A 27276-nucleotide genomic window follows, 5' to 3' on the forward strand; every position below is an offset into this window, starting at 1 on the left:
AGAAAAGATAATGGCAGATCAAGTTGGAATAAAAGTAGGTTCCAGATTATGGGGGGGCTTTAAATGCCAGATGAAGAAGCTCAGAATGATGTTGCTGAACATGAGGAATATTTAACATTTGGAATTCTGTGACTCCCTTCTATTCACTACACTGGAAATGGTGCCAGTATTATGGATGTGGGTAGCATAGGTTAATAACTGTTCTCTTGTTTACATTGAAATAACTGTTAGGATTACCTGAACTCTGCAAAAATATGTAGTTGCAGGAATGAGACCTTTAACTTCATAGCTCAGACAAGGGCCAGTATATATCAAGTGCATCGATTCTTCAGTTTTTCCCCACTCTAGTCTGTAATCTGTGATTTCGGCACCATTACATACAGGAATCTAAAAGATTCAACAAAAACAGAAATTGATTTTTTTTCTATAAATTGTCACTATACTAGATACTGTGGAGCATTACAATATGATCTTTTGATGTCAAAACTCATATTAAATGGTATGAGATATAGACAAGAATAGAAATAATTAAGCATAAGAGCACTGTAATTGACATTAAAAGTCTCAAAATTAAGAGAAAAGATTGGCTAATCGCACATATTTGATAAATTCCTGTTTGTATTTTTTTTTAAATTTGTTCAACGTTTTTTATTTATTTTTGGGACAGAGAGAGACAGAGCATGAACGGGGGAGGGGCAGAGAGAGAGGGAGACACAGAATCGGAAACAGGCTCCGAGCCATCAGCCCAGAGCCTGACGCGGGGCTCGAACTCACGGACCGCGAGATCGTGACCTGGCTGAAGTCGGACGCTTAACCGACTGCGCCACCCAGGCGTCCCTCCTGTTTGTAATTTAAAAATTATTCTCAAATAGCTTACTTAAAAAAGAGCACTCTTAGATATATTAATGTTGCTTAACATTACTATTGATGATAGTGGGATAAAACACAAATTCCAGTAGTCTCTGGAATTTGTACAGTGCTGTAATTAGACCTTTTATTATTATCAGATTAAAAGCTTTTGTGTTAATACTAGAAACCCTCTGCTAGAGTCTGGGAAAAATGGAAGAAAAATTCAAAGTTACCTAGGTGGCTTAATAATTAGGCCGACTTTTTTCAGCTTGCTTAAATGGGAAGGTATTCACATGAATGCAAAACATTTTTAATTAATTATTTTTAATTTTCAAGTTAGTTAACATACAGTGTAGTCTTGGTTCTGGAGTAGAATCCAGAGATTCATCACTTACATATAACACCCAGTGCTCATTACAACAAGTGACCTCCTTAATGCCCATCACCCATTTTCCCCACCCCGCCACCCCCCACTCCCATCAACGCTTAGTTTGTTCTCTGTATTTAAGAGTCTCTTGAGGCGCCTAGGTGGCTCAGGCGGTTAAGTGTCCAACTTCGGCTCAGGTCATGATCTCACAGTTTGTGAGTTTGAGCTATGCATCAGGCTCTGTAGCACAGAGCCTGGAGCCTGCTTCAGATTCTGTGTCTCCTCCTCTCTCTTCCCGTCCCATGCTCATGCTCTGTCTCTGTCTCTCAGTAATAAATAAACATTTAAAAAAATTTTAAGAGTCTCTTCTGGTGATGCAAAACATTTTTTTAAGCTTCATTATCTCATAGCCACATTTTAATGTGTCATATTGTAGAGTTACATGCAAACAAACACGACCAGAGATTTCCCAATGAAGTTTTTTAAAAAATAATAGATTCTATAAATTTACTTATTTGTTTTTTTATTATAAATTCATTTAATTTTATTACCTCATATTTTGGTTTTAAGAATTAAATTAGTTACCTATTAATAGTCTATTTGGTTTTCCAAGTTAATAATCTCCATAAAAATAGGATCTGGAAAGCAAGATTACTATAGTCTTAGCATTTCTAATAGTACTAGTATCAGGTTTTATGTGTGTTCTAGAATCATGATCCAAGGCTTATGGGACCTTAATCTAAACTCTAACTCCTTAGGGAGTTGTGTACTTTCAAAAACATACTAAAGCAATTGCTGTGCTCTTATGGAACAAAATTAATAAAAGTAAGTTGATAACATACCTCCCAACTAACAGCAATGCAGGTTGGACCCTTGCAGGTTACCACAGGTGTACCACATTGAGAAGGAGGGCTTGGAACTGGTGCACTTTCACACTTCATTGAATGAGATCCAGACTACAAATAAACACAAGCAAATAAGAAAACACAAAAATGATTGTGCAGGTATAGTTACTCTCTATCTTGACAGGGAGTAGAAACATATATTCATCCAAAGTGAAATGAACGATGAATGGGCCAACTGAACAATATAACTTCCCCAGCACTATTCACTGCTTTTAACCAGAAACTGGATTCTTCAGAAATTAATTTACTCACTGTGCATCTCACTTTGGAGCCAGGATGCCTTCGTTTGTCATCTTGGTTACCTTCTGCCTTTTTGACATTTGCAAATGCTTCCGAGTTTCCATTAGTAGGAGGATTGTCTACAAAAATGTACAAAATAAACTACAAAAATGTACAAAATAAACTTAAAAAATTGCAAATAATTTTAAGGGTGTTACTTTAAAATAACACAAAATAACTTTATAAGACACAATGTCAAAGCACATAATAAAGTAACAGAAAATACAAATTATATTAGTTTGTGTCAATTAACTTTTAAATTTAATGTAAAGACACTTAAAAAGTTTAAAAATCCATTAAAAAATGGATTTACCTAGAGGGTATTATGCTAAGTGATGTGAGTCATACAGAGAGACCATATGATTTCATACCATATGATTTCACTTATATGTGGATTTTAAAAATGAACAAACAAAAAACCAGACTCTTAAATACAAAGGACAAACTGGTGATTACCAGAGGAGAGGTGGGTGGGGGGATGGGAAAATATATAAAAGGGATTAAGAGGTATAAACTAACAGTTATAAGTAAGTAAGGGGCGCGTGGATGGCTCAGTTGGTTGAGTGTCTGACTTCGGCTCAGGTCATGATCTCATGGTCTGTGGGTTCGAGCCCCACGTCGGGCTCTGTGCCGACAGCTCAGAGCCTGGAGCCTGCTTCTGATCCTGTCTCCCTCTCTCTCTGCCCCTCTCCCACTCTCACTTTGTCTCACTCTGTCTCTCAAAAATAAATAAATATAAAAATAAAAATAAATTAAAAAAGTAAGTAATGGAGATGAAAAGTACAGCATAGGGAATATATATAATCAATAATATTGACAGATGGTATTTATACTTATTGTGGTGAGCACTGATATATAGAATCTTTGAATCAATATGTTGTACACATGAAACTAATATAACATTGAATGTTAATTATACTCCAGAAATTTTTGTGATTTCAATTACAAAGAAACAGTTTTCTAAATATTCTAAATATTCAATTTTATAGTTAAAAAACCTACTTGCTCTGCTTTAATAACATTAATTTTAATTTTTTTAATGTTTACTTTTTAGAGAGAGAACAAGTGAGTCAGGGAGGGGCAGAGAGAGAGAGAGAGAGACAAAGAATCCAAAGCAGGCTCTAGGCTCTGAGCTGTCGGCACAGATCCTGACACAGGGCCCAAACTCATGGACCCTGAGATCATGACCTGAGCTGAAGTTGGATGCTTGACTGAGCCACCCAGTTGCCCCTTAGTAACATTAATTAATTAAAATCAGGAGTTACAAAACAAGTAATTTAGGTAAAGTCATTCAAATCCTACAAGAAGACTCACCACATTTGATGTTGTTTTCTCTGGTCTTTGCCGCACCATTCAAGGGTGGAGGATGGCAAGATGCAGGAGAAAGATTAGGTGTTTGAGTAGTCAGTATATCTGAAAGCTAAGAGAGGTACAAAATACCTTATGATTATATTAAATTCAAGTTAAGTTTTTAAAACAATTTTTAAAACACAAATCCTTAATTTAAAAATTTCCCTCTCTGTTTCCTCACCTGGCTTTGACCTATAGGTGAAGTACAAAAGACTCTCAGTTTATATGTATTACCAGGTTGCAGGTGATCATATAGAAATTCCTTTGTGGTTCCATTATAGATTATCTTCCAGGAATTCACTGAAGGGATGAAAGCAAATTTATCCAATTTATTTATAGTTAGCTTATAAATGCTATGGGCCCCATTATTATCTCATGTATACGCCAAGAAATAGGCATTTTGGAAATTAACCGTGGTCCAGTTCCTATTTACAATAGGTCCAGTTACCTATTTACAATAATTATATTCCTTATAGAACTAGACATAAAATAATAAAAGATCAGTAAGTAAACATAATTTGTCACTAAAAAATGGAGAAATATAAGTAGGTCCTGGGGTTTAGTTAATAGCATTGTACCAATGCCAATTTCCTGGTTTTGATAATTGCACTATGGTTATGTAAGAAATTAATTTTAGGAGAAGCTGAATGAAGGTTATATATGGGAATTCTCTATACTATTTTGGCAACTTCTAGGTAAGCATAAATTATTTCAAAATAAAAACTTAAAAAAAATCATGATATGGGGTGCCTGGGTGGCTCAGTCAGTTAAACATCTGACTTCAGCTCAGGTCATGATCTCCCAGTCTGTGAGTTCGAGCCCCGCATTGGTCTCTGCACTGACAGCTCAGAACCTGGAGCCTGCTTCGGATTCTGTGTCTCGCTCTCTCTCTGCCCCTTCCCTGCTCACACTCTCTCTTTCAGGAAATGAATAAACATAAAAAAACTTAAAAAAAAATCATGATGCATAGTTGTTGTGATGAGCACCCAGTGTTGTATGGAAGTATTGAATATTGTACACCTGAAACTAATATTACATTGGATGTTAACTGAGTGGAATTTAAATAAAAACTTAAAAAAAACCTGTAATTTATCTTTGAAAAAAATCATAATGTCTTACCATCTGAATTTTCACTAACTTCTAAACTGTAACTTGAAATGTATGTACCACCATTATCTTGTGGTGGTTCTGGAAAGAGAAATAAAATTAAAATTATTCTTGAATAAACTTAAAAGTCTTTCACTGGAAATTTATAAATTAATTTTTTATGGAGAAAAAATATAAACATGACACAATAGAATATTAATATTGGACATGAAACATTTAAGGTGAGATTTTAAAGTTCTTTGGAAAAGACTAAAATACTAAGTATTTGTACCTTGAATTTGATTTTTCCAGTTTAGAGGCAAAATAATTTATAAAAATATTTTTCTTGTCAAGTTGACATTTATCATTGATGTATTGTTTTAATTGTGGCCTCTATATTAGATATACTTTTACTTGGAATAACTATAGTTGTTAAGGGCTCATAAAAATTTAATGATTTGTTCATGTGTGAATTAATGAGATAGCAATAGAGAACTCAACAGAGAACTGGAAAAACATCATTTATAACTAATTTATATGGTGAAATACTTCCTATGTAAATAATTAAGAGAATATTTTATAAAGCTGAGGGCAATTAGGGAAGATTTCTCCTCAGTAGTTAATATTAAGACAGAGTACATTTTAAATACAAAAACATTACCCCATCCAATTTTTACTCTGTGTGCATAGATCTTTCCCTTTATATATGGTTTTTTAGGGGATCCAGGCTTATCTGGACAAGTAGTGTATTTTACTTCTCCACTGGGGTTACTCCTTCCTTCCAAAGTGTAGGCAAAAATCTGTTTGAGTAAAAGAGAATACCTTGGTTGACGACTGGAAATAAATGTCTGATTTGAAAATGTGCATAATTTGCAAATAATATTATAAAGCAAGTTATTTGACTAAAAATTTCTGAGAACTAAATGCAAAATAACATTTAATTTCAACCAAAAAAGACATTTCTTTTTATCTCCAGTGATGAGTATAATTTAATATTAAAATATGATACAAATTTAGAAATTATAGCTACATACCCTAAATTTGTATGTAGTACTTCTCTGAAGATTTCTTATAGTGCATGAGAGGTCTTCTCCATTATATTTAGGTTTAAAACCCAAGCCCTGGAAATGAAAGACAATAAACTTAGGAATCAGGCAGGCCTGGGTTCAAGTTCCAACTTCAACCTATTTTCCATCTGGGTAGTCCTGAGCAAGTCCCTTAGTCTCTCTGAACCTTAGTTTCTCTTAAAAAAAAAAGGAGATACTTTAACTTTTTTTTCATTTTATTTATTTTATATAGAGAGAGTTAGTGGGGGAGAGGGGCAGAGGGAGAGAGAGAGAGAATCTCAAGCAGGCTCCACATGGAGCCGGATGCAGGGCTCAAACCCACATCATGACCTGAGCTGAAGCCAAGTTGGATGCTCAACTGACTGAGCCACCTAGGCACCCTGATACTTTCTACTTTAAAGGGCTCATTTTCTTTTTTTCAGGATATAATGAGATAATGTATATGAAGGTGCTTAGCATATTAATTATACAGAACTCTTCTTAATGTTAGTCTCTTCATTTAAAATGTAAAATATACATAATATAAAATTTACAGCTGCTTTTTAACTTGACTAGCTTATTTAGTATAGACTTGAAAGTTCAGAATGCAATGAAACAGTTTGCCCACCCACATCAGGAATCCAGGGAGATGAAGAAAAGAGTTTGCCCAGGTAGAAGTATGCAGACGATCTCTGTGACCATGCAAGGTCCTCTGGGATAAGCCCAAAATTGAAGAACTAACACATTTCACTGAGTATCTACTGTGTTGTTATGGGTGCTGCTGCTTTTAGCTAATTTTCAGGGAAAATCTCCCTGCGCTGGTTTGCCTAACCTTGGCTCTGCATTGGTCCCATCCAGAACACAGAGACTCAGGAATCATACAGTTTGATTGAGTAGAAATTAACTTAGTCATAGGAGAAAAAAGGAGAGGAAAACCAAGAAACAGACTCTTAACTATAGAGAATAAACTGATTGTTAGTAGACATGGATGGAACTACAGAGTATAGTGCTAAGCAAAATAACTCAGAGAAAGACAAATACCATATGATTAACTCATATGTGATATTAAGAAACAAAACAAACCAAGGGAAAAAATAAGAGACAGAGAGAGACAAAGCAAGAAACAGACTCTTAATTACAAAGAACAAACTGATGATTGCCAGAGGAGAGGTGGGTAGGAGGATGGTTTAAATAGGTGATAAGGATTAAGGAATGCACTTATTGTGATGAGTACTGGGAGTTGTATGTAAGTGTTGAGTCACTAAATTGTATACCTGAAACTAATATTTCACTGTATGTTAACTAACTGGAGTTTAAATAAAAACTTAAAAAAAATAAATTAGCTTAAATCTAAGGTTTTTTAGTATAAAATGCATATAAATTGTACCTAAAACTGAAGTTGAAGATTAAAACATGTGGAAAGAAAACTTACAGATCCTTCTTCCTCCATTTCTAGTACATAAGTAAGACTGTCATTTGGGTTTGTGTTAGTTGGAGCACACCATTCTAGTGACAAATAACAGATTCCTGCTTCTTTTAGCTTAGGAGGTAAAGGTGTTGGAGGCATAGTTCCTGATGTATGGAAAACTGCTATTTCACTGAAATCACTGAAAAATAAATTAATGTGGAAAAATTATTTTCAGGTTCTTATTGAAGTGCAGACTTTTAAATATTGCAATAATTCAACATACCTCAAGCCAAAGTTATTTTTGGCAGCTATTCTGAATGAATATTTTGTGGAAGCATTTAGTTTAAGGATTTTGTACTGTTTCATGGTACCCATATAGCAACTTTTGAAGTCTTCACCTTTGCCCTTAATCATAGACACAAAATATTAGAATATTATAAAATGTTGCAAATATAAAAATTTACCATAACATTAATAACCATTTATAAAGAAGTGCTTTTCCAAAATAAAACAGTTTACCTCATCCCATTCCAAAAGGAAGCCATTTATTTTGGAACCATTATCATTGGAACCCTAAATATATCAAAAAGATTAAATTATGATGGGATGTTTTTACACAGTAGATATATATATATATATATATATATATATATACACATACACACACTATATAATTAAGCGACTGAAATTACTGTAAAATTAAACTTGCTTACATTTTGTTTTTATTTAAAAAAAATTTTTTTTTTCAACGTTTATTTATTTTTGGGACAGAGAGAGACAGAGCATGAACGGGGGAGGGGCAGAGAGAGAGAGGGAGACACAGAATCGGAAACAGGCTCCAGGCTCCGAGCCATCAGCCCAGAGCCCGACTTGGGGCTCGAACTCACGGACCGCGAGATCGTGACCTGGCTGAAGTCGGACGCTTAACCGACTGCGCCACCCAGGCGCCCCTACATTTTGTTTTTAAAACAATCCTGATTTTAAAGTTAAAATGCACTTTTTTTTAACAGTCTATAAGGCATGCTCAAATTCTAGGTCTTGTGTTTTCCAAGTTTTATGTGACAAAGGAAGTTAGTATTTAAATAAGTTAAGAGGTAGATTTATTGGTAAGTACAATTATAAGTAAGTTTAGGTTGTAGTGGAGCTCCATTGGCGCAATTGGTTAGCATGCAGTACTTATAAATAAATTTAGTTGTGGAAATTGACACTTCAACTTTTACTAATTGAAATTCCGGTTGACATTTCTCAATTTACTTGATGCTTGATATAGATTGAAGAGAAAGATGATTATGGAAAAGGGAAAGTGTTAGGGAAATAGATCAGGTGGGGCATGCATAATTTCATATTTAAAATTCAGGACAAAGTAGAAAGAATGTTTTTAAATAAAAAGTGGAGGAGACTTTGGCGGTAGAATACTTACTTTCCACTGTAAATTCAGGCTGCTCTTGGATCGGTTAATTAGTTTGGGTGCAGGTGGAGGGTCTGGTTCACAACCTGGAGTTGTGAAGCTAACCAGTTCAGACACAGTTCTGTGTGCTGAGCCTCTTATGGTTGTGATTCTAAAAATGTAATGATAGTTGTTGTAAGCTTTCAGATATTTATCCTAACATGTACTAAATTGGGTACTTCAGTTTCCATATATACCTTAGGAGATAAAACATTTTCGAATAGAGCAAACTTGGATTGTTACAGATAATGGTTCCCAAATCGCCCTCTCACCAGTTCTAAATGACAAAAAGTAAACTAATGTTGGATTTTTGGGGGGCTGTTCTGAAGCTTGAAGGAAAGGCCATGCTCCTGGCAGTAGCAAGCCTGACTGCAGAAATCATAAGTAGTAAATTGATACAGACTGGGGAGTCTTCCTGGCTACAGGGTGGGTGGAGATTGTGTAGGATGGAGTTCTTACCTTACAAAATAGGCCATGGATGGTTGTAGATCAAGTAGAGTAAATGTAACTCCATCACCACTGTGAACATAATCTTTGTTTATAAATGATCTCACACATATTTAATAGCTGATTAAGTCGTAATCTTATATATTCAAGTGATAAACAAAGAAGCACAATTTTTCTTGAAGTTTAGATAAATTTGGCCCATTTTATATGAATGCAAAAAAGTGATACTAATACTTCAAATTTTTCATTTGCATGCTAAATTAATATGGCTTTAAGAAATGAAATTTTATAATTTTACCACTACAACTTCTTCACACTGTAATAATACGGATTTATCTTTAATTAGCTTATTTTAAATAGTGCTGATATGAAAAGCCTCAAGGACACTGTGCATTGTGCAATTTATTCATTCAGTTACACAGGGAAATCTTTCTGGGGAGGGCATCTGTTTGCTATAGTGGATAAAGTGGCTGTGCTTTCACACCCATGTCTTTCTGAAACAGTCATAAGTACGTAGGTGTACTCTACCAACTCAAAGAGTTCCTTCAGGCTCTAACCCCAGAAGTAGCCTCCAAAAAGTGCTAAAAGATTATTATTTTTAAGCAAAGACTTATATTTCTAAGCAAAGGCCACTCAAGGTTGTAGGGCGATTAGAGTATTTTTATAAAAAACAGACTTTTATGAAATACATAACACCGAAAAAGACCACCATGTAACCTTATGCAAAACTTAATTTCATAAATAGCTTTTAATCACATTTTACATCTTCCCATCCCTCTACCCAATGTAGAAGACTGTGTATTATAATTCTTAAATTTAAAATTTCCACCTGCTAATTATAAAGGAAGTAAAACTTTTCATTATAACTAATTACACTTAAATTTTCACTTTGAGTCTCTGTGTAAAGATGACAAATTTTAGCAAATTAAGTTTAAGATGTGTTATGATTTTTAAAGTGCTGTACAGACAGCTCCAGATCTCTGACATATCTTGCATAATTGTTTGGTGGGCGAGATAATTTCTCCTTCTTCCTCACTTGTGATTTCCTTTCTACTGTGTCTCTCAGTTTGTTCTTTTTCAGACTGCATGTCCTGATTCAGTTGAGAAGCTGTTTGTTAAGAGTGGTTGGGTATAATTTTGCTGTGTCCTCCACTCTATCCTCCCTAGTCCTGGTTCTATCTTCTAGGCACATTCCTAAGCTCATACTGCTACTGTCATAGCTCCACCTTATAACTAGCTTCTGTAATGAATATTTGAAAAAAGCCTAAGTCATAAATCCCATTGCAGTGCAAATACCTCATTTGTGTCGCCAAAGGCCAACCATAAAGTGACTTTTTTTTTCCTAAAATGACCTAAGTGAAAAAACAGAAGGGAGAATTGGAGGGAACATTTTCTTCCTGGACTATAAACTTGTTAAATAGGAAAGTTGTAAACTGAAGAGAATTGACCAGTTGATATTTAAGGTCCTTCTCAGCACTAACATGCTTACAATTCATTGAATTTCATGGATTTTGACCTGGCAACCTCCCACCACGTGTAAAACTATTTTAGTAGAAAATTGCTTTTAAAGCTTGGGAAAATTTTCAGATAAAATCTTTAGAACTCAGTCTAGGTATAAACTGAGGTCTATACATTTAGATAGAATATTTGAATTTAATTATGAGAAATGAGAGATGATTAAAAAGAAAGAGACTTACATATATAGATTTTTATAGTTTCCATTTTTACCACTGTTAGATATTGCCAGTTCAAATGTCACAGGAGATTTGGTGTGATTACACTTCTTAGAACCATGTAGTTTCCATGAAATAACAGCAGATCTTGTTTGAATATCAGAAACCTAAAATAAATAACAAAAATTCAAGTGGGACATTTAAAAAATATAACCTGTAACTTATGATATAATCTTTCCTTACATCTTTTTGATGCTAAGAATATTGTTCTCCTCATATTAGGTGCTTAAATACTGTGATTAAACAATGCCATTAATATTATCTTTAATAAGGCCATTCTGAATCTTTATGTATAGCTAAAGGAGATTATGAAATTTTAACGAGGTCAAGGCTTCAAATTAACACTTTACTAGAGAAAAATATCAGTGAACTTGCACATTTTAGAGTGAAAAGGTAAATTAAAAGGAATGCTTAAATTTTCAGTTTAGTTACTTACTATAGGTTTCTCAATGCTGAAACAGCATGACTTTCCACCTTCTGTTATGCATTCTAAAAGAAAAAACCCCAAAATAAAATATTACATTGGCAAAAACAAGAGAAAGAAGTTAGATATCTATCATCCAACTACAAATACATCATCACCAGGGGAACTACTAAACACCTAGTAGCAATTTACATTAAAGTTTTAAAAGAAGAGAGCAGTGTAAAGTGTATATATATTTTTTATGTTTTTAATTTTTTTTAATTTTTTATTATTTATTTTTTTATATATGAAATTTATTGTCAAATTGGTTTCCATACAACACCCAGTGCTCATCCCAAAAGGTGCCCTCCTCAATACCCATCACCCACCCTCTCCTAACTCCCACCCCCATCAACCCTCAGTTTGTTCTCAGTTTTTAACAGTCTCTTATGCTTTGGCTGTCTCCCACTCTAACCTCTTTTTTTTCTTTTTTTTCCTTCCCCTCCCCCATGGGTTCCTGTTAAGTTTCTCAGGATCCACATAAGAGTGAAACCATATGGTATCTGTCTTTCTCTGTATGGCTTATTTCACTTAGCATCACACTCTCCAGTTCCATCCACGTTGCTACAAAAGGCCATATTTCATTTTTTCTCATTGCCACGTAGTACTCCATTGTGTATATAAACCACAATTTCTTTATCCATTCATCAGCTGATGGACATTTAGGCTCTTTCCATAATTTGGCTATTGTTGAGAGTGCTGCTATGAACATTGGGGTACAAGTGGCCCTATGCATCAGTACTCCTGTATCCCTTGGGTAAATTCCTAGCAGTGCTATTGCTGGGTCATAGGGTAGGTCTATTTTTAATTTTCTGAGGAACCTCCACACTGCTTTCCAGAGCGGCTGCACCACTTTGCATTCCCACCAACAGTGCAAGAGGGTTCCCGTTTCTCCACATCCTCTCCAGCATCTATAGTCTCCTGATTTGTTCATTTTGGCCACTCTGACTGGCGTGAGGTGATACCTGAGTGTGGTTTTGATTTGTATTTCCCTGATAAGGAGCGACGCTGAACATCTTTTCATGTGCCTGTTGGCCATCCGGATGTCTTCTTTAGAGAAGTGTCTATTCATGTTTTCTGCCCATTTCTTCACTGGGTTATTTGTTTTTTGGGTGTGGAGTTTGGTGAGCTCTTTATAGATTTTGGAGACTAGCCCTTTGTCCGATATGTCATTTGCGAATATCTTTTCCCATTCCGTTGGTTGCCTTTTAGTTTTGTTGGTTGTTTCCTTGGCTGTGCAGAAGCTTTTTATCTTCATGAGGTCCCAGTAGTTCGTTTTTGCTTTTAATTCCCTTGCCTTTGGGGATGTGTCGAGTAAGAGATTGCTACGGCTGAGGTCAGAGAGGTCTTTTCCTGCTTTCTCCTCTAAGGATTTGATGGTTTGCTGTCTCACATTCAGGTCCTTTATCCATTTTGAGTTTATTTTTATGAATGGTGTGAGAAAGTGGTCTAGTTTCAACCTTCTGCATGTTGCTGTCCAGTTCTCCCAGCACCATTTGTTAAAGAGGCTGTCTTTTTTCCAGTGGATGTTCTTTCCTGCTTTGTCAAAGATGAGTTGGCCATACGTTTGTGGGTCTAGTTCTGGGGTTTCTATTCTATTCCATTGGTCTATGTGTCTGTTTTGGTGCCAATACCATGCTGTCTTGATGATGACAGCTTTGGAGTAGAGGCTAAAGTCTGGGATTGTGATGCCTCCTGCTTTGGTCTTCTTCTTCAAAATTCCTTTGGCTATTCGGGGCCTTTTGTGGTTCCATATGAATTTTAGGATGGCTTGTTCTAGTTTCGAGAAGAATGCTGGTGCAATTTTGATTGGGATTGCATTGAATGTGTAGATAGCTTTGGGTAGTATTGACATTTTGACAATATTTATTCTTCCAATCCATGAGCAGGGAATATCTTTCCATTTCTTTAAATCTTCTTCAATTTCCTTCATAAGCTTTCTATAGTTTTCAGCATACAGATCCTTTACATCTTTGGTTAGATTTATTCCTAGGTATTTTATGCTTCTTGGTGCCATTGTGAATGGGATCAGTTTCTTTATTTGTCTTTCTGTTGCTTCATTGTTAGTGAATAAGATGCAACTGATTTCTGTACATTGATTTTGTATCCTGCAACTTTGCTGAATTCCTGTATCAGTTCTAGCAGACTTTTGGTGGAGTCTATCGGATTTTCCATGTATAATATCATGTCATCTGCAAAAAGCGAAAGCTTGACTTCATCTTTGCCAATTTGGATGCCTTTGATTTCCTTTTGTTGTCTGATTGCTGATGCTAGAACTTCCAGCACTATATTAAACAACAGCGGTGAAATAAACTCAAAATGGATAAAGGACCTAAATGTGAGACAGGAAACCATCAAAACCTTAGAGGAGAAAGCAGGAAAAGACCTCTCTGACCTCAGCCGTAGCAATCTCTTACTGGACACATCCCCAAAGGCAAGGGAATTAAAAGCAAAAGTGAATTACTGGGACCTTATGAAGATAAAAAGCTTCTGCACAGCCAAGGAAACAACCAACAAAACTAAAAGGCAACCAACGGAATGGGAAAAGATATTCGCAAATGACATATCGGACAAAGGGCTAGTCTCCAAAATCTATAAAGAGCTCACCAAACTCCACACCCGAAAAACAAATAACCCAGTGAAGAAATGGGCAGAAAACATGAATAGACACTTCTCTAAAGAAGACATCCGGATGGCCAACAGGCACATGAAAAGATGTTCAGCGTCGCTCCTTATCAGGGAAATACAAATCAAAACCACACTCAGGTATCACCTCACGCCAGTCAGAGTGGCCAAAATGAACAAATCAGGAGACTATAGATGCTGGAGAGGATGTGGAGAAACGGGAACCCTCTTGCACTGTTGGTGGGAATGCAAATTGGTGCAGCCGCTCTGGAAAGCAGTGTGGAGGTTCCTCAGAAAATTAAAAATAGACCTACCCTATGACCCAGCAATAGCACTGCTAGGAATTTATCCAAGGGATACAGGAGCACTGATGCATAGGGCCACTTGTACCCCAATGTTCATAGCAGCACTCTCAACAATAGCCAAATTATGGAAAGAGCCTAAATGTCCATCAACTGATGAATGGATAAAGAAATTGTGGTTTATATACACAATGGAATATTACATGGCAATGAGAAAAAATGAAATATGGCCTTTTGTAGCAACGTGGATGGAACTGGAGAGTGTGATGCTAAGTGAAATAAGCCATACAGAGAAAGACAGATACCATATGGTCTCACTCTTATGTGGATCCTGAGAAACTTAACAGGAACCCATGGGGGAGGGGAAGGAAAAAGAAAAAAAAAAAGAGGTTAGAAAGGGAGAGAGCCAAAGCATAAGAGACTGTTAAAAACTGAGAACAAACTGAGGGTTGATGGGGGGTGGGAGGGAGGAGAGGGTGGGTGATGGGTATTGAGGAGGGCACCTTTTGGGATGAGCACTGGGTGTTGTATGGAAACCAATTTGTCAATAAATTTCAGAAAAAAAAAAAAAAAAAAAAAAAAAAAAAAAAAAAAAAAACAACAGCGGTGAGAGTGGACATCCCTGTCGTGTTCCTGGTCTCAGGGAAAAAGCTCTCAGTTTTCCCCCATTGAGGATGATGTTAGCTGTGGGCTTTTCATAAATGGCTTTGATGATCTTTAAGTATGTTCCTTCTATCCCGACTTTCTCAAGGGTTTTTATCAAGAAAGGGTGCTGGATTTTGTCAAAGGCCTTTTCTGCATCGATTTACAGGATCATATGGTTCTTCTCTTTTTTTGTTGTTAATGTGATGTATCACGTTGATTGATTTGCGAATGTTGAACCAGCCCTGCATCCCAGGAATGAATCCCACTTGATCATGGTGAATAATTCTTTTTATATGCCATTGAATTCGATTTGCTAATATCTTATTGAGAATTTTTGCATCCATATTCATCAGGGATATTGGCCTTTAGTTCTCTTTTTTTACTGGGTCTCTGTCTGGTTTAGGAATCAAAGTAATACTGGCTTCATAGAATGAGTCTGGAAGTTTTCCTTCCCTTTCTATTTCTTGGAATAGCTTGAGAAGGATAGGTATTATCTCTGCTTTAAACGTCTGGTAGAACTCCCCTGGGAAGCCATCTGGTCCTGGACTCTTATTTGTTGGGAGATTTTTGATAACCGATTCAATTTCTTCGCTGGTTATGGGTCTGTTCAGGCTTTCTATTTCCTCCTGATTGAGTTTTGGAAGGGTGTGGGTGTTCAGGAATTTGTCCATTTCTTCCAGGTTGTCCAATTTGTTGGCATATAATTTTTCATAGTATTCCCGGATAATTGTTTGTATCTCTGAGGGATTGGTTGTAATAATTCCATTTTCATTCATGATTTTATCTATTTGGGTCTTCTCCCTTTTCTTTTTGAGAAGCCTGGCTAGAGGTTTTTCAATTTTGTTTATTTTTTCAAAAAACCAACTCTTGGTTTCATTGATCTGCTCTACAGTTTTTTTAGATTCTATACTGTTTATTTCTGCTCTGATCTTTATTATTTCTCTTCTTCTGCTGGGTTTAGGCTGCCTTTGCTGTTCTGCTTCTAGTTCCTTTAGGTGTGCTGTTAGATTTTGTATTTGGGATTTTTCTTGTCTCTTGAGATAGGCCTGGATTGCAATGTATTTTCCTCTCAGGACCGCCTTCGCTGCGTCCCAAAGCGTTTGGATTGTTGTATTTTCATTTTCGTTTGTTTCCATATATTTTTTAATTTCTTCTCTAATTGCCTGGTTGACCCACTCATTCGTTAGTAGGGTGTTCTTTAACCTCCATGCTTTTGGAGGTTTTCCAGACTTTTTTCTGTGGCTGATTTCAAGCTTCATAGCATTGTGGTCTGAAAGTATGCATGGTATAATTTCAATTCTTGTAAACTTATGAAGGGCTGTTTTGTGACCCAGTATATGATCTATCTTGGAGAATGTTCCATGTGCTCTCGAGAAGAAAGTATATTCTGTTGCTTTGGGATGTAGAGTTCTAAATATATCTGTCAAGTCCATCTGATCCAATGTCTCATTCAGGGTCCTTGTTTCTTTATTGACCGTGTGTCCAGATGATCTAGCCATTTCTGTAAGTGGGGTGTTAAAGTCCCCTGCAATTACCACATTCTTATCGATAAGGTTGCTTATGTTTATGAGTAATTGTTTTATATATTTGGGGGCTCCGGTATTCGGCGCATAGACATTTATAATTGTTAGCTCTTCCTGATGGATAGACCCTGTAACTATTATATAATGTCCTTCTTCATGTCTTGTTACAGCCTTTAATTTAAAGTCTAGTTTGTCTGATATAAGTATGGCTACTCCAGCTTTCTTTTGGCTTCCAGTCACATGATAAATAGTTCTCCATCCCCTCACTCTCAATCTAAAGGTGTCCTCAGGTCTAAAATGAGTCTCTTGTAGACAGCAAATAGATGGGTCTTGTTTTTTTTTATCCATTCTGATACCCTATGTCTTTTGGTTGGCGCATTTAATCCATTTACATTCAGTGTTATTATAGAAAGATACGGGTTTAGAGTCATTGTGATGTCTGTATGTTTTATGCTTGTAGTGATATCTCTGGGACTTTGTCTCACAGGGTCCCCCTTAGGATCTCTTGTAGGGCTGGTTTAGTGGTGACAAATTCCTTCAGTTTTTGTTTGTTTGGGAAGACCTTTATCTCTCCTTCTATTCTAAATGACAGACTTGCTGGATAAAGGATTCTTGGCTGCATATTTTTTCTGTCTAGCACCCTGAAAATCTCGTGCCAATTCTTTCTGGCCTGCCAAGTTTCAAAAGAGAGATCAGTCACGAGTCTTATAGGTCTCCCTTTATATGTGAGGGCACGTTTACCCCTTGCTGCTTTCAGAATTTTCTCTTTATCCTTGTATTTTGCCAGTTTCACTATGATATGTCGTGCAGAAGATCGATTCAAGTTACGTCTGAAGGGAGTTCTCTGTGCCTCTTGGATTTCAATGCCTTTTTCCTTCCCCAGTTCAGGGAAGTTCTCAGCTATTATTTCTTCAAGTACCCCTTCGGCACCAAAAAGGTAATTTTTTGACAATAGATAATATATTGACATGGTTTAAAACCGTAAAGTATAAAAAACTATATATGAGTAAATTCCCTCCTAAACCTTATCTGCTCCCCCAATAGATAATGATTGTTCTTAGTTTCTTATGAATCCTTCCAGAATTTGTCTATACAAGCAAGAATACAGATTGTTATTTTCCTCATTTTTATGGCATAAAAGGTAGCATAATTTGCACTATTACCATCTGTAGATTGCTTTTTACACTTAGCAATATATCCTAAAGATCTTTCTATATCAGTACATAGAACTTCTCCACGTTTTTGCACAGCTGCATAGTACTCCATTATATGGATGTCCTCCATTATACACAGTTCTCCATTAACAAGCGCGAGTTGTTTCCAACCTTCTGAGATTATAAAGAATATTGTAATGAATAGTCTTGTACACTCATTATTCCACATTTGTAAAAAAATCTGTAGGATAAATTCCTCAAAATGGAATTGCTAGGTGAAAAAGTATATGCATTTGTATTTTTGTTAGGTATTGTTGAAATAGATAATTTCCATTTAGAATCAAACCATATTGACTTAAGCATGTTTTTGATTTCCACAGTTGTGCAATAGAAACAGACACATTCTCAATTATAAACTTCTGAGGCCATGGAATATCTTGTTAATATCTATGGAAGCCAAACATCCTTTTCTATTTAAGTGCTTAGTAAATATTTGAGGAATTTACAGAAAGTGTCCTTTGTTGTCTAGCATCTGTGAATGAAATACTACTAAACTGAAAATACTAATTTTAGGGACTAAAGCCTACATACTATCAGAAGCCATTACTGCAGCAATTGTAATAGATAATTAAGATTGGTTAAGGTACTCGGAAACAAAAAGCAATAGAGGATTAATAAATGTGAAGAGATATAAATTCGTTAGATGAATAAGGAATTATTTACAAGACAATCTAAGGGAGATTTGGTTAAGCATCACTGAAATTGCTTTTTAGCAATGATGATAACAATAAAATGAACAACTAAATAGTATTCCAGAAGTTCTCTTATCATATAGTGACACAAAAATAACTGTTGAATGATGCCTTAGTGCTAAATATTAAATCAAAACATACTAGTATACCTGAGACATGTAACCAGGAGGAAGATATATTGGTGGCAAAGTGCCACTTGGTGACATTAGAGGTACATCAGCGGGTCCTAAAAGAGAATTATTATTAATAAACTCTTTAATAACTTTAAACAAAGTCTATTTAACTTTTCACAGTGAAAACTAGCTGCAAACTTTAACAACAGCCAGCCATTTTGAAAGTGCAAGTTGTTTACTTGTAAAGGAGACTAGGTATGAATGTAGATGAATCAATGCAAATTCATCCAAATGATGGAAAATAAAGCACATAATGTGGATTGGGTAAAATTTATATTATAAAAATGTTGGCAAATTTTACTGCTAATAAAAATGAACTATCAGCTTTCCAGTATAATTGTACTTTTACTTATGTATATATTGAGTAATAGTTTTACTCTGAACCATAAAATATATTTCATATAGTGATGTTACATTATAAAATTTAAATTTTAAGCTTTTCAGTGATAATAGTAAAGTGAAATAGTTTTTAGAAAACAGAGTAATATAGAGAAGCACCCAATACTACTCATGTGATACCCTACTTCTATACTATGTATTCTTACCGTCTTATACATACAATTGCATAGGAACTAAAAATCAGACATAGAATGGAAACTTTCATGAGTCATCATTCTTTTATTTGAAATTATTATAATTAATGTTTAGTTTAAATAATATATGTGGCTTTCAAGTCATAGAATGGCAATTTATTTTTAATAATGGGGAAAATAATAAACATTAGTTTGAAATAAACTTTATATAGCAGCCATGTGGAATCCATTGCTAAATGAGAATGTTTAAAAAATTTTTGGGACATAACTCTAAAGCACTTCAGGATACAAAATAATGGCATAAGAACAGAAACAGTCATCACAATTTGAAATAATACTAAATCTTATAGTACATAAATATTAATTTCATATTGCTGTGGAATCAATTCTATATGTATATTTATACATATATAGCAAATTAATATGCATATATAAATAATTTACCCCCTTGTTGTATATTATTATATTTTGAATATCTAGTATAGTGCTGGAACATGATAGGCACTAAAGAAATATTTGAATGTATGAATGAATCAGCTCTCCGAAGGCCTCATAATAACCTCCAATAAGAGCATAGTCTAAAACTATCGGTGGCCATCAATATATTCCAAATGTGAAATTTTTCAAATGGAATTCTTGATTTAATCTTCAATTTAAAAAAGTATCTTACATGAAGATTTCTAGTAAGACTAGCTCTGTTTGTTCTATTGATACTATGCTCCTGTGAGGACTATATAAATTTAAGAGCATTCCAGGGTCCCTGGGTGGCTCAGTTGGTTAAGCATCCGACTTCGGCTCAGGTCATGATCTCATGGTCCATGAGTTCGAGCCCTGCGTCGAGGTCTGTGCTGACAGCTTAGAGCCTGGAGCCTGCTTCAGATTCTGTGTCCCCCTCTGTCTGCACCTCCCCTGCTTGCACTCTGCCTCTATCTCTCAAAAATAAATACACATTAAATTTAAGAGCATTCCATCTGGCTCCAACAGGAAAGGATACTAATTACTAGTAATCTATTTGCTTTCAAGTAACACAAACCTGATTATACTTTTACTGACCTTGGATATTCTGAATATTCCCATCATCAGACTTGAGGGTGAGGGTCTCCCCAGGGTTAACTTGCACCAATATAATCTAGAAATAAACCATTCTTTGGTGACATACTTTTCTGTTAATCTATGAAAAATCATTATTGTAATTCTTAAAAGTTTTTATTTAAATTGCAGTTAGTTAACATAAAGTGTAATATTAGTTTTAGCTGTACAATTTAGTTATTCAACACTTGTATACAACACCTAGTGCTAATCACAAGAGTGTACTCCTTAATCCTCATCACCTATTTAACCCATCTCCCCAGGACCCTCCCCTGTGCTAATCACTAGTTGGTTCTCTACAGTTAAGAGTCTATTTCTTGGTTTCTCTCTCTCTTTTTCTTTGCTCATTTGTTTTGTTTCTTAAATTCCACATATGAGTGAAATAATATGGTATTTGTCTTTCTCTAATTGACTTATTTCACCTTAGCATAATGCTCTCTACCTCTGTCCATGTCATTGCAAATGGAAAAACTTCATTGTTTTTTATAGCTGAATAATATTCCATTGTATAGATATACCACACCTTATTTATCCATTCATCAGTCAGTGGACATTTGGACTGTTTCCATGATTTGGGTATTTTAGATAATGCTGCTATAAACATCGGAATGCACATATATCTTCAAATTTGTATTTTTATATCCTTTGGATAAATACCTAGCAATGTAATTCGTGGATCATAATGTAGTTCTTTTTTTTTTTTTTAATTTTTTGAGGAACAAGACAGGGATATCCATTCTCACCATTCTTTTTTAACCCTAGCTTTGGAAATCCTAGCCACAGCAATAAGACAACAGAAAGAAATAAAAGGCATCCAAATCAGCAAAGAAGAATTCAAACATTTACTATTTGTAGATGACATGGTATTCATTATATTCATCTATGTAGATGGCATGGTTTTCTATGTAAAAACCCCCCCAAAAATCCATCAAAAAATTCCTAGAACTCATACATAAATTTAGTAAAGTCACACAATACAAAATAAAATCAAAATACAGAAATCTGTTGCATTTCTATACACCAGCAATGAAGCAACAGAAAGAGAAATCAAGGAATCAATCACATTACAATTGCACAAAAAAACCGTAAGATACCTAGGAATAAGCCTAACCAAAGAGGTAAATGACTTGTGGTCTGAACTCTATAAAACACTGATGAAAGAAACTGAAGATGGCACAAAGAAATGGAAAAACATTCCATGTTCATGGATTGGAAGAACAAATTTGTGTAAATGGCTATACTACCCAAAGCAATCTACACATTTAATTCAATCCCTATCAAAATACCAACAGCATTTTTCACAGAGCTAGAACAAACAATCCTAAATTTTTATGAAACCAGAAAAGACCCTGAGAAGCCAAAGCAACATTGAAAAAGAAAAGCAAAGCTGGAGGCATCACTATTCCAGACTTCAAGGTCTATTACAAAACTAGTGATCAGGACAGTATGGTACTGGCACAAAAACAGTCACATAGATCAATAGAACAGAATAGAAAGCCCAGAAAGAAACCTACATCTATATTGTAAATTAATCCTTGGCGAAGCAGGAAAGAATATCCAATGCAAAAATGGCTCTTCAACAAATGGTGTTGGGAAAACTGGACAGCAACGTGAAAAAGAATGAAACTGGACCACTTTCTTACACTGTACACACACATAAATTCAAAATGGATGAAAGACCTAAATGTGATGAAGCCATCAAAATCCTAGAGGAGAATATGGACAGCAACCTCTTTGACATTAGCCACACAGCAACTTACTTGATATATTTCCTGAGGCAAGGGAAACAAAAGCAAAAATAAACTATTGGGGCCTCATGAAGATAAAAAGCTTCTGTACAGCAAAGGAAACAATCAACAGAACTAAAAGACAACCTATGGAATGGCAGAAGATATTTGCAAATGACGTATCTGATCAAGGGTTAGTATCCAAAATGTATAAAGAACTTATAAAACTCAACACTCAAAAAACAAATAATTTAGTTAAAAATTGGCAGGAAAAGACATATCATATGTTTTCACTCATATGTGGATCTTGAGAAACTTAACAGAAGACCATGGGGGAAGGGAAGGGGAAAAAATAGTTACAAACAGAGAGGGAGGGAGGCAAACCATAAAGAGACTCTTAAATACAGAGAACAAACTGAGGGTTCATGGGGGTGGGGAGAGGGGAAAGCAGGTGATGGGCACTGGGGAAGGCACTTGTTAGAATGAGGACTGGGTGTTGTATGTAAGCCAGTTTGACAAGAAATTATATTTAAAAAATGGGCAGGAGACATGAATAGACATTTTCCCAAAGAAGACATCTAGATTGCCAACAGACACATGAAAAGATGCTCAACATCATTCATCATCAGGGAAATACAAATCAAAACTGCAATGAGTTATCACCTCACACCTGTTAGAATGGCTAAAATTAACAACACACACAAAAAACAGGTGTTGGTGAGGATATGGAGAAAGTGAAACTCTCTTCCACTGTTGGTGGGAATGCAAACTGGTGCAGCCACTCTGGAAAACAGTATGGAGGTTCATTATTTTCATTTTGAGAAATATTCAGATTCACTAATTATTGAAGTTTTGAAATGCTCAAGAAGAAGAGTACAATTGGATCAATGGGGACTTAGGAGAAATTCAATATCCCTAAGTAATGGGTCCTTTCCAACCCAAATGAAACTTAATAAAGTCATAGAAAACAGGTGCATTGACATGGAAAGACCAACACCCACTCTCCAGTAAAAAACCCTACAAAAAAAGAAAAACAGAAAACAAAATTTGTCTGATGGTAAAATTCAGACATACTTGTTGTATCCAGTATTGTGGACAAGAAGGCCATCTTGTATATCTCTTGGGATGAGTCATCATTTGTGAATAATTTGTAGTATACTGTGTTCCAACAGTGGTGTCCAGATGATAATTCTCCATCTAGTAAAAAAGGACTTTTAATTTCAATATGGTCATTTTTATCTCAGTTCCTTTTGATATGGTGATGTCAAGCCAATGTATAAGCCAGAAGTACAATATTTACTTTTTTGAATTCCAAAGAAAAGTTAAGTGATATTTTCACATTGTGTATATAGATAAGACTTTTCTTGAATAGATTTTAAAAATTATTTATATTTTATTTTAGAGGGAGAGAGAGAGAGAGAGTCCCAAGCAGGCGCCACACCCAGGGAGGAGCCCAGTGCAGGGTTTGATCCCACGACCTCAGGATTGTGACATGAGCTGAAATCAAGAGTCAGAAGCTCAACTGACTCAGCCACCCACGTGCCCCTTGAATAGGTTACTTTAAATGAATAAATGTTAGGGGCCCCTGGGTGGCTCAGTGGGTTAAGTGTCTGACTTCAGCTCATGATATTGCAGTTCATGGTTCTGAGCCCTATGTCGGGCTCTGTGTTGACAGCTCAGAGCCTGGAGCCTGCTTCGGATTCTTGTCTCCTCCTCTCTCTGCCCCTCTCCCACTCACGCCCTGTCTCTGTCTCTCTCTTTAAAAAATAAACATTAAAAAAATTTAAGTGAATAAATGTCAAATGTAAACCATACTCTTTCTTTCTTGAAACCAGTCCTGTAGGTAGAAGTCATCGCAGCTCAAAATGTTACTTTTAAATATTAGAAAGTTGAACTCACAGCTGTGAATGAGTATGAAAAAAGTTTAGTCTGCTTTAGAGTCATGTTTTTAAATTTCTTAAAATATTTATTCATTTTGAGAGAGAGAGACACACACAGACCATGGGTGGGGGGAGTGGCAGAGAGAGAGGAAGACACAGAAACCAAAGCAGGCTCCAGGTTCTGAGCTGTCAGTACAGAGCCCGATGTGGGGCTCGAACTTGTGAACCGCAATATCATGACCTGAGCTGAAGTTGGATGCTTAACCGACTGAGCCACCCAGGTGCCCTAGAGTCATATTTTTAAACTATTCTTCAGAAGATACTGTCTGTGGATAGTATAAACTTTCAACACCAGGAGTTTTGAGCTGATCAAGGGAGACTGAAAAAACAGCTAAAGCAACCTAAAAAGAGGTTATATGTGGCCTAAGGTAATGTTAAATGTCTCTAAAAGGATTTTAAAAGGCCTACAAGTAAGATTAATCAATGTTGGTGAAAAGACTGGAAACTTGTGAACTAAATGACCAAACATAAAAATGACACACTTTTTCTAAATAAAAGCCAATACTGGATTCAAGAAAAAATTGTCCAGTTATAATGAAAATTTAAGCAAAACTATCCTTACCTGTTGCATGGAGTCCCCATTGATAACTGGAACTATAGGAGGTATTTCAGTAAGAGTAGGTGCAAGTCCATGTTCAGCCATGTCTAAAAAGATTGACTTTTACAGTAAGTGATGTTTCTAAAAGTGAAAGATTAAACAAATTAAGTCAAAGTAGTGATTTTAAATGACAAAACCTGATGAAATAGTCCTTAGCAAAGCCATTTTAGATAACTTTTCTCTCCGAAAATGTTTACTTAACTGATATTGTTTTATGGAAACATTTCAAAATAATCATTGATTTTCACAAATAAAAATATATGAAATATAGAGTGCAGAGATTTGTTCACTCCTCACTCATGAAAACAAGTGAAGATAGCTCTATTTCACAGTGTGAAGAATGGTTTAGTTAAGTCATTCGTCATTTGACTCAGATCAAGTTCGGTTAATTTCCAATCTATGATGTTAACGGTCAAATAAGACTTTATATGGATTAGAAGGCTGTAAGAATTAACTAGATCCTATTAAAAAGGATAGGAACATAGCTATTTACCTTAACTTAGATACTAAAACCAAATATCTTAAGCATAATGCAAAGCTTCAAACCCAAACCTTTAAACTTAAAATAATTTCCAGATTCAAATACTTCATGTGTAGATGGCTACAAGTGATAAAATATGGTAGATTAGTCCAGATTCTTGATTCCATAAACACTTGGACAAAAATCAGAAAGAAAAATATGATTCTTTTGAAGGTGGAGAAAGAGGCTACTCAAGAGAGAACCTCTTGGAGCTAGGCAAGTCTTCCAAATGAAGTGTACTGTTGTGTTTCACAAATCCTTGGTAACACTGATTTAAAAGAATGTTCATATGTCATAATTCTAGTCACTACTTACATCATTTCCTTATCAAGTTTTTTATACAGTATTAGGATACTTTTTGCTTGGAAATACAACTTTTTATAAATGAGAGACTCTTATTTTTTTTTTTGAAAGGAAAAGTATTGGGATTCATAAAGAAGCAGGGGGCATATCCAGCAGGAAAATGTGTATGTCCTTCTAGGATATAGATATAGGGACTAGCTATGGACTTAATGTTCTTTTTAGATTACTCAACAGTGGAAAGCACTTTAGGCTAACTTAAATCTCTCTTGTATTACCACAAAATTTGTTTCACTTATGGCAAAAGTCACTGTTCTCCAGCTCATTCTAATGACTTGATTGATCAAGATTTGAAACAACTTACAATGACATTTTTAAAATAGAGACTATGGCAACAAACTCTTTGCATGTGTATGTGTATATATACCCTCCCATCCCTTAACCTATTCATTTTCATCAGAATTTCCAATAATTGGTGCACATGATATGTCATATTAATAGAGTTTGCTGCTTCATCTCTTTATCTTTTCTATAGTTGGGCACCAAAAGATCTAGAATTAATTTAATCATTGATTCAATCTTGGGTGACATCCATACATCAACAGATTCAAAATGGACAGTCTGAGGTAGATAACTATACTTGAGTAAAAATTGAGAAGGGAGTTTTAATTGTTTTGAAACTAAAATTAGTTGGTATATTCCTTAACATATAAATGTTTTAAAAATTCCTATTAACAAGTTAACATTATATGTAATTGTGTCCAATTTAGAGAAATTGTTTTTAGTATTTAAGTTTTACAGGTTAAATGATGTTGGTTTAAAATTTTTTTAAAGTATATTATTTATTGTCAGAGAGATCAAGCTAGTGGGTGAGTGGCAGAGAAAGCGGGAGAAAGGAAATCCCAAGCAGGCTCTGCCCTGACAGTGTGGAGTCTGTTGTTGAACTGTGAGATCATGACCTGAGTTGAAACAAAGAGTCAGATGCTTAACCAACTGAGCCACCCAGGCACCCCAAATGATGTTTATTATATGAGGAATCAAATTTTGTTTTAACACTTGGATAACATTTTATTCCATCCCTTTATGTTTTCATTACTCTATCATTTTAAGGGTTAAATGATAAATTCATGTTTAGATCTTTAATTTCTACCAATGTTACAAAAAATTATTTTATAAGAACAATAAAAATTTAAGGTAACAATGATATCACAATTAGTTTTTCATGAGGATACATTTATCCTTTTTAGTATATATAATATATTGAATAATCAAAATTCAGAACTATAGAACTTTGTCATTTTTATAGACATATCAGTATTATTAAAGAAAAAGTTGGGAGTTAAGATGGCAGAGTAGTAAGGAGACCCTAGGCCTGTCTCATCCCTCAAACAAATTAGATCAACATGAAACCATTTTGAACACCTAGGAAATCAATCTGAGGATTAACAGAACAATCTGTATAATTTGAGGGAGAGAATGTAGCAGGTACGTTGTGTGGACAGGTGAATTGGGGAAGAGAAGAGCTGTGACTCCACAGAGGGAAGGGAACCCTTTTCATGGAGAGGAGAAAGAGAGAGCAGGAGAGAGAGCAACATATTGGGTTTGCACAAGAAAGCACCCTGAAAGCAAGTAGAGATAAAATGAAAACACATGCAGGGGACTACACAAGAAAACTGTTCCCAAAAGACAGGGCTTCAATACTGTCAGTTTTTTTATAAACACTGGAGCACAGAGTCTGAAGTTTCAGAGATCAGTGCCTGGTGGTGTTCTGATGAGGATGCAGGGCAGAATCCTGGGAGCGAAGAGTGTGGTCTGAGGATTCCCTAGGTCACATTTGGAGAAGCGGTTCCCCTGCGTGGAATGCATTTGGTAGAGGTGATATGGCCTCTCCATGGGCAAAAGACCCAGCAGGTAACATCAGGCTGCCCCATTCACCTGAATAGGAACAAGGACAGAGGCTGAGGGCAGAAAACACTGGCACCAGCGGTGTGTTGTGATTTACCACCAACTCTGAG

The 27276-nt window shown here is 35.5% G+C and overlaps 1 protein-coding gene across 1 annotated transcript; it reads right to left on the bottom strand.

Moving 5' to 3' along the window:
• Positions 1 to 25176, bottom strand: LOC125156983 (fibronectin type III domain containing protein 3C1-like). The gene is made up of 19 exons (XM_047843259.1): positions 24994 to 25176; positions 24406 to 24522; positions 22978 to 23100; positions 20141 to 20216; positions 18531 to 18607; positions 10913 to 11024; positions 9197 to 9269; positions 8711 to 8849; positions 7810 to 7863; positions 7574 to 7695; positions 7315 to 7489; positions 5871 to 5957; positions 5498 to 5636; positions 4870 to 4938; positions 3932 to 4050; positions 3715 to 3820; positions 2374 to 2480; positions 2059 to 2172; positions 1 to 387 (listed from the first exon to the last, which is right to left on the bottom strand). The coding sequence occupies exons 2-19, from the start codon at positions 24484 to 24486 to the stop codon at positions 211 to 213; spliced, it is 1950 nt and encodes a 649-aa protein (XP_047699215.1). The 5' UTR covers positions 24487 to 24522; positions 24994 to 25176; the 3' UTR covers positions 1 to 210.
• Between the last annotated feature and the right edge of the window lie 2100 nt (positions 25177 to 27276).

This window comes from Prionailurus viverrinus, chromosome X (assembly GCF_022837055.1).
Source record: "Prionailurus viverrinus isolate Anna chromosome X, UM_Priviv_1.0, whole genome shotgun sequence".
Taxonomy (NCBI): domain Eukaryota; kingdom Metazoa; phylum Chordata; class Mammalia; order Carnivora; family Felidae; genus Prionailurus; species Prionailurus viverrinus.

What these genes read in the sequence shown, in the direction of transcription:
- LOC125156983 (XM_047843259.1), bottom strand. Translation starts at nt 24,486, where the DNA reads ATGGCTGAACATGGACTTGCACCTACTCTTACTGAAATACCTCCTATA. An exon ending in GTACTACATACAAATTTAGG is followed by an intron (nt 5,637 to 5,870) that starts GTATGTAGCTAT and finishes TTACTCAAACAG; the next exon opens with ATTTTTGCCTACACTTTGGA. An exon ending in AGAAAACAACATCAAATGTG is followed by an intron (nt 2,481 to 3,714) that starts GTGAGTCTTCTT and finishes ACATTTTTGTAG; the next exon opens with ACAATCCTCCTACTAATGGA.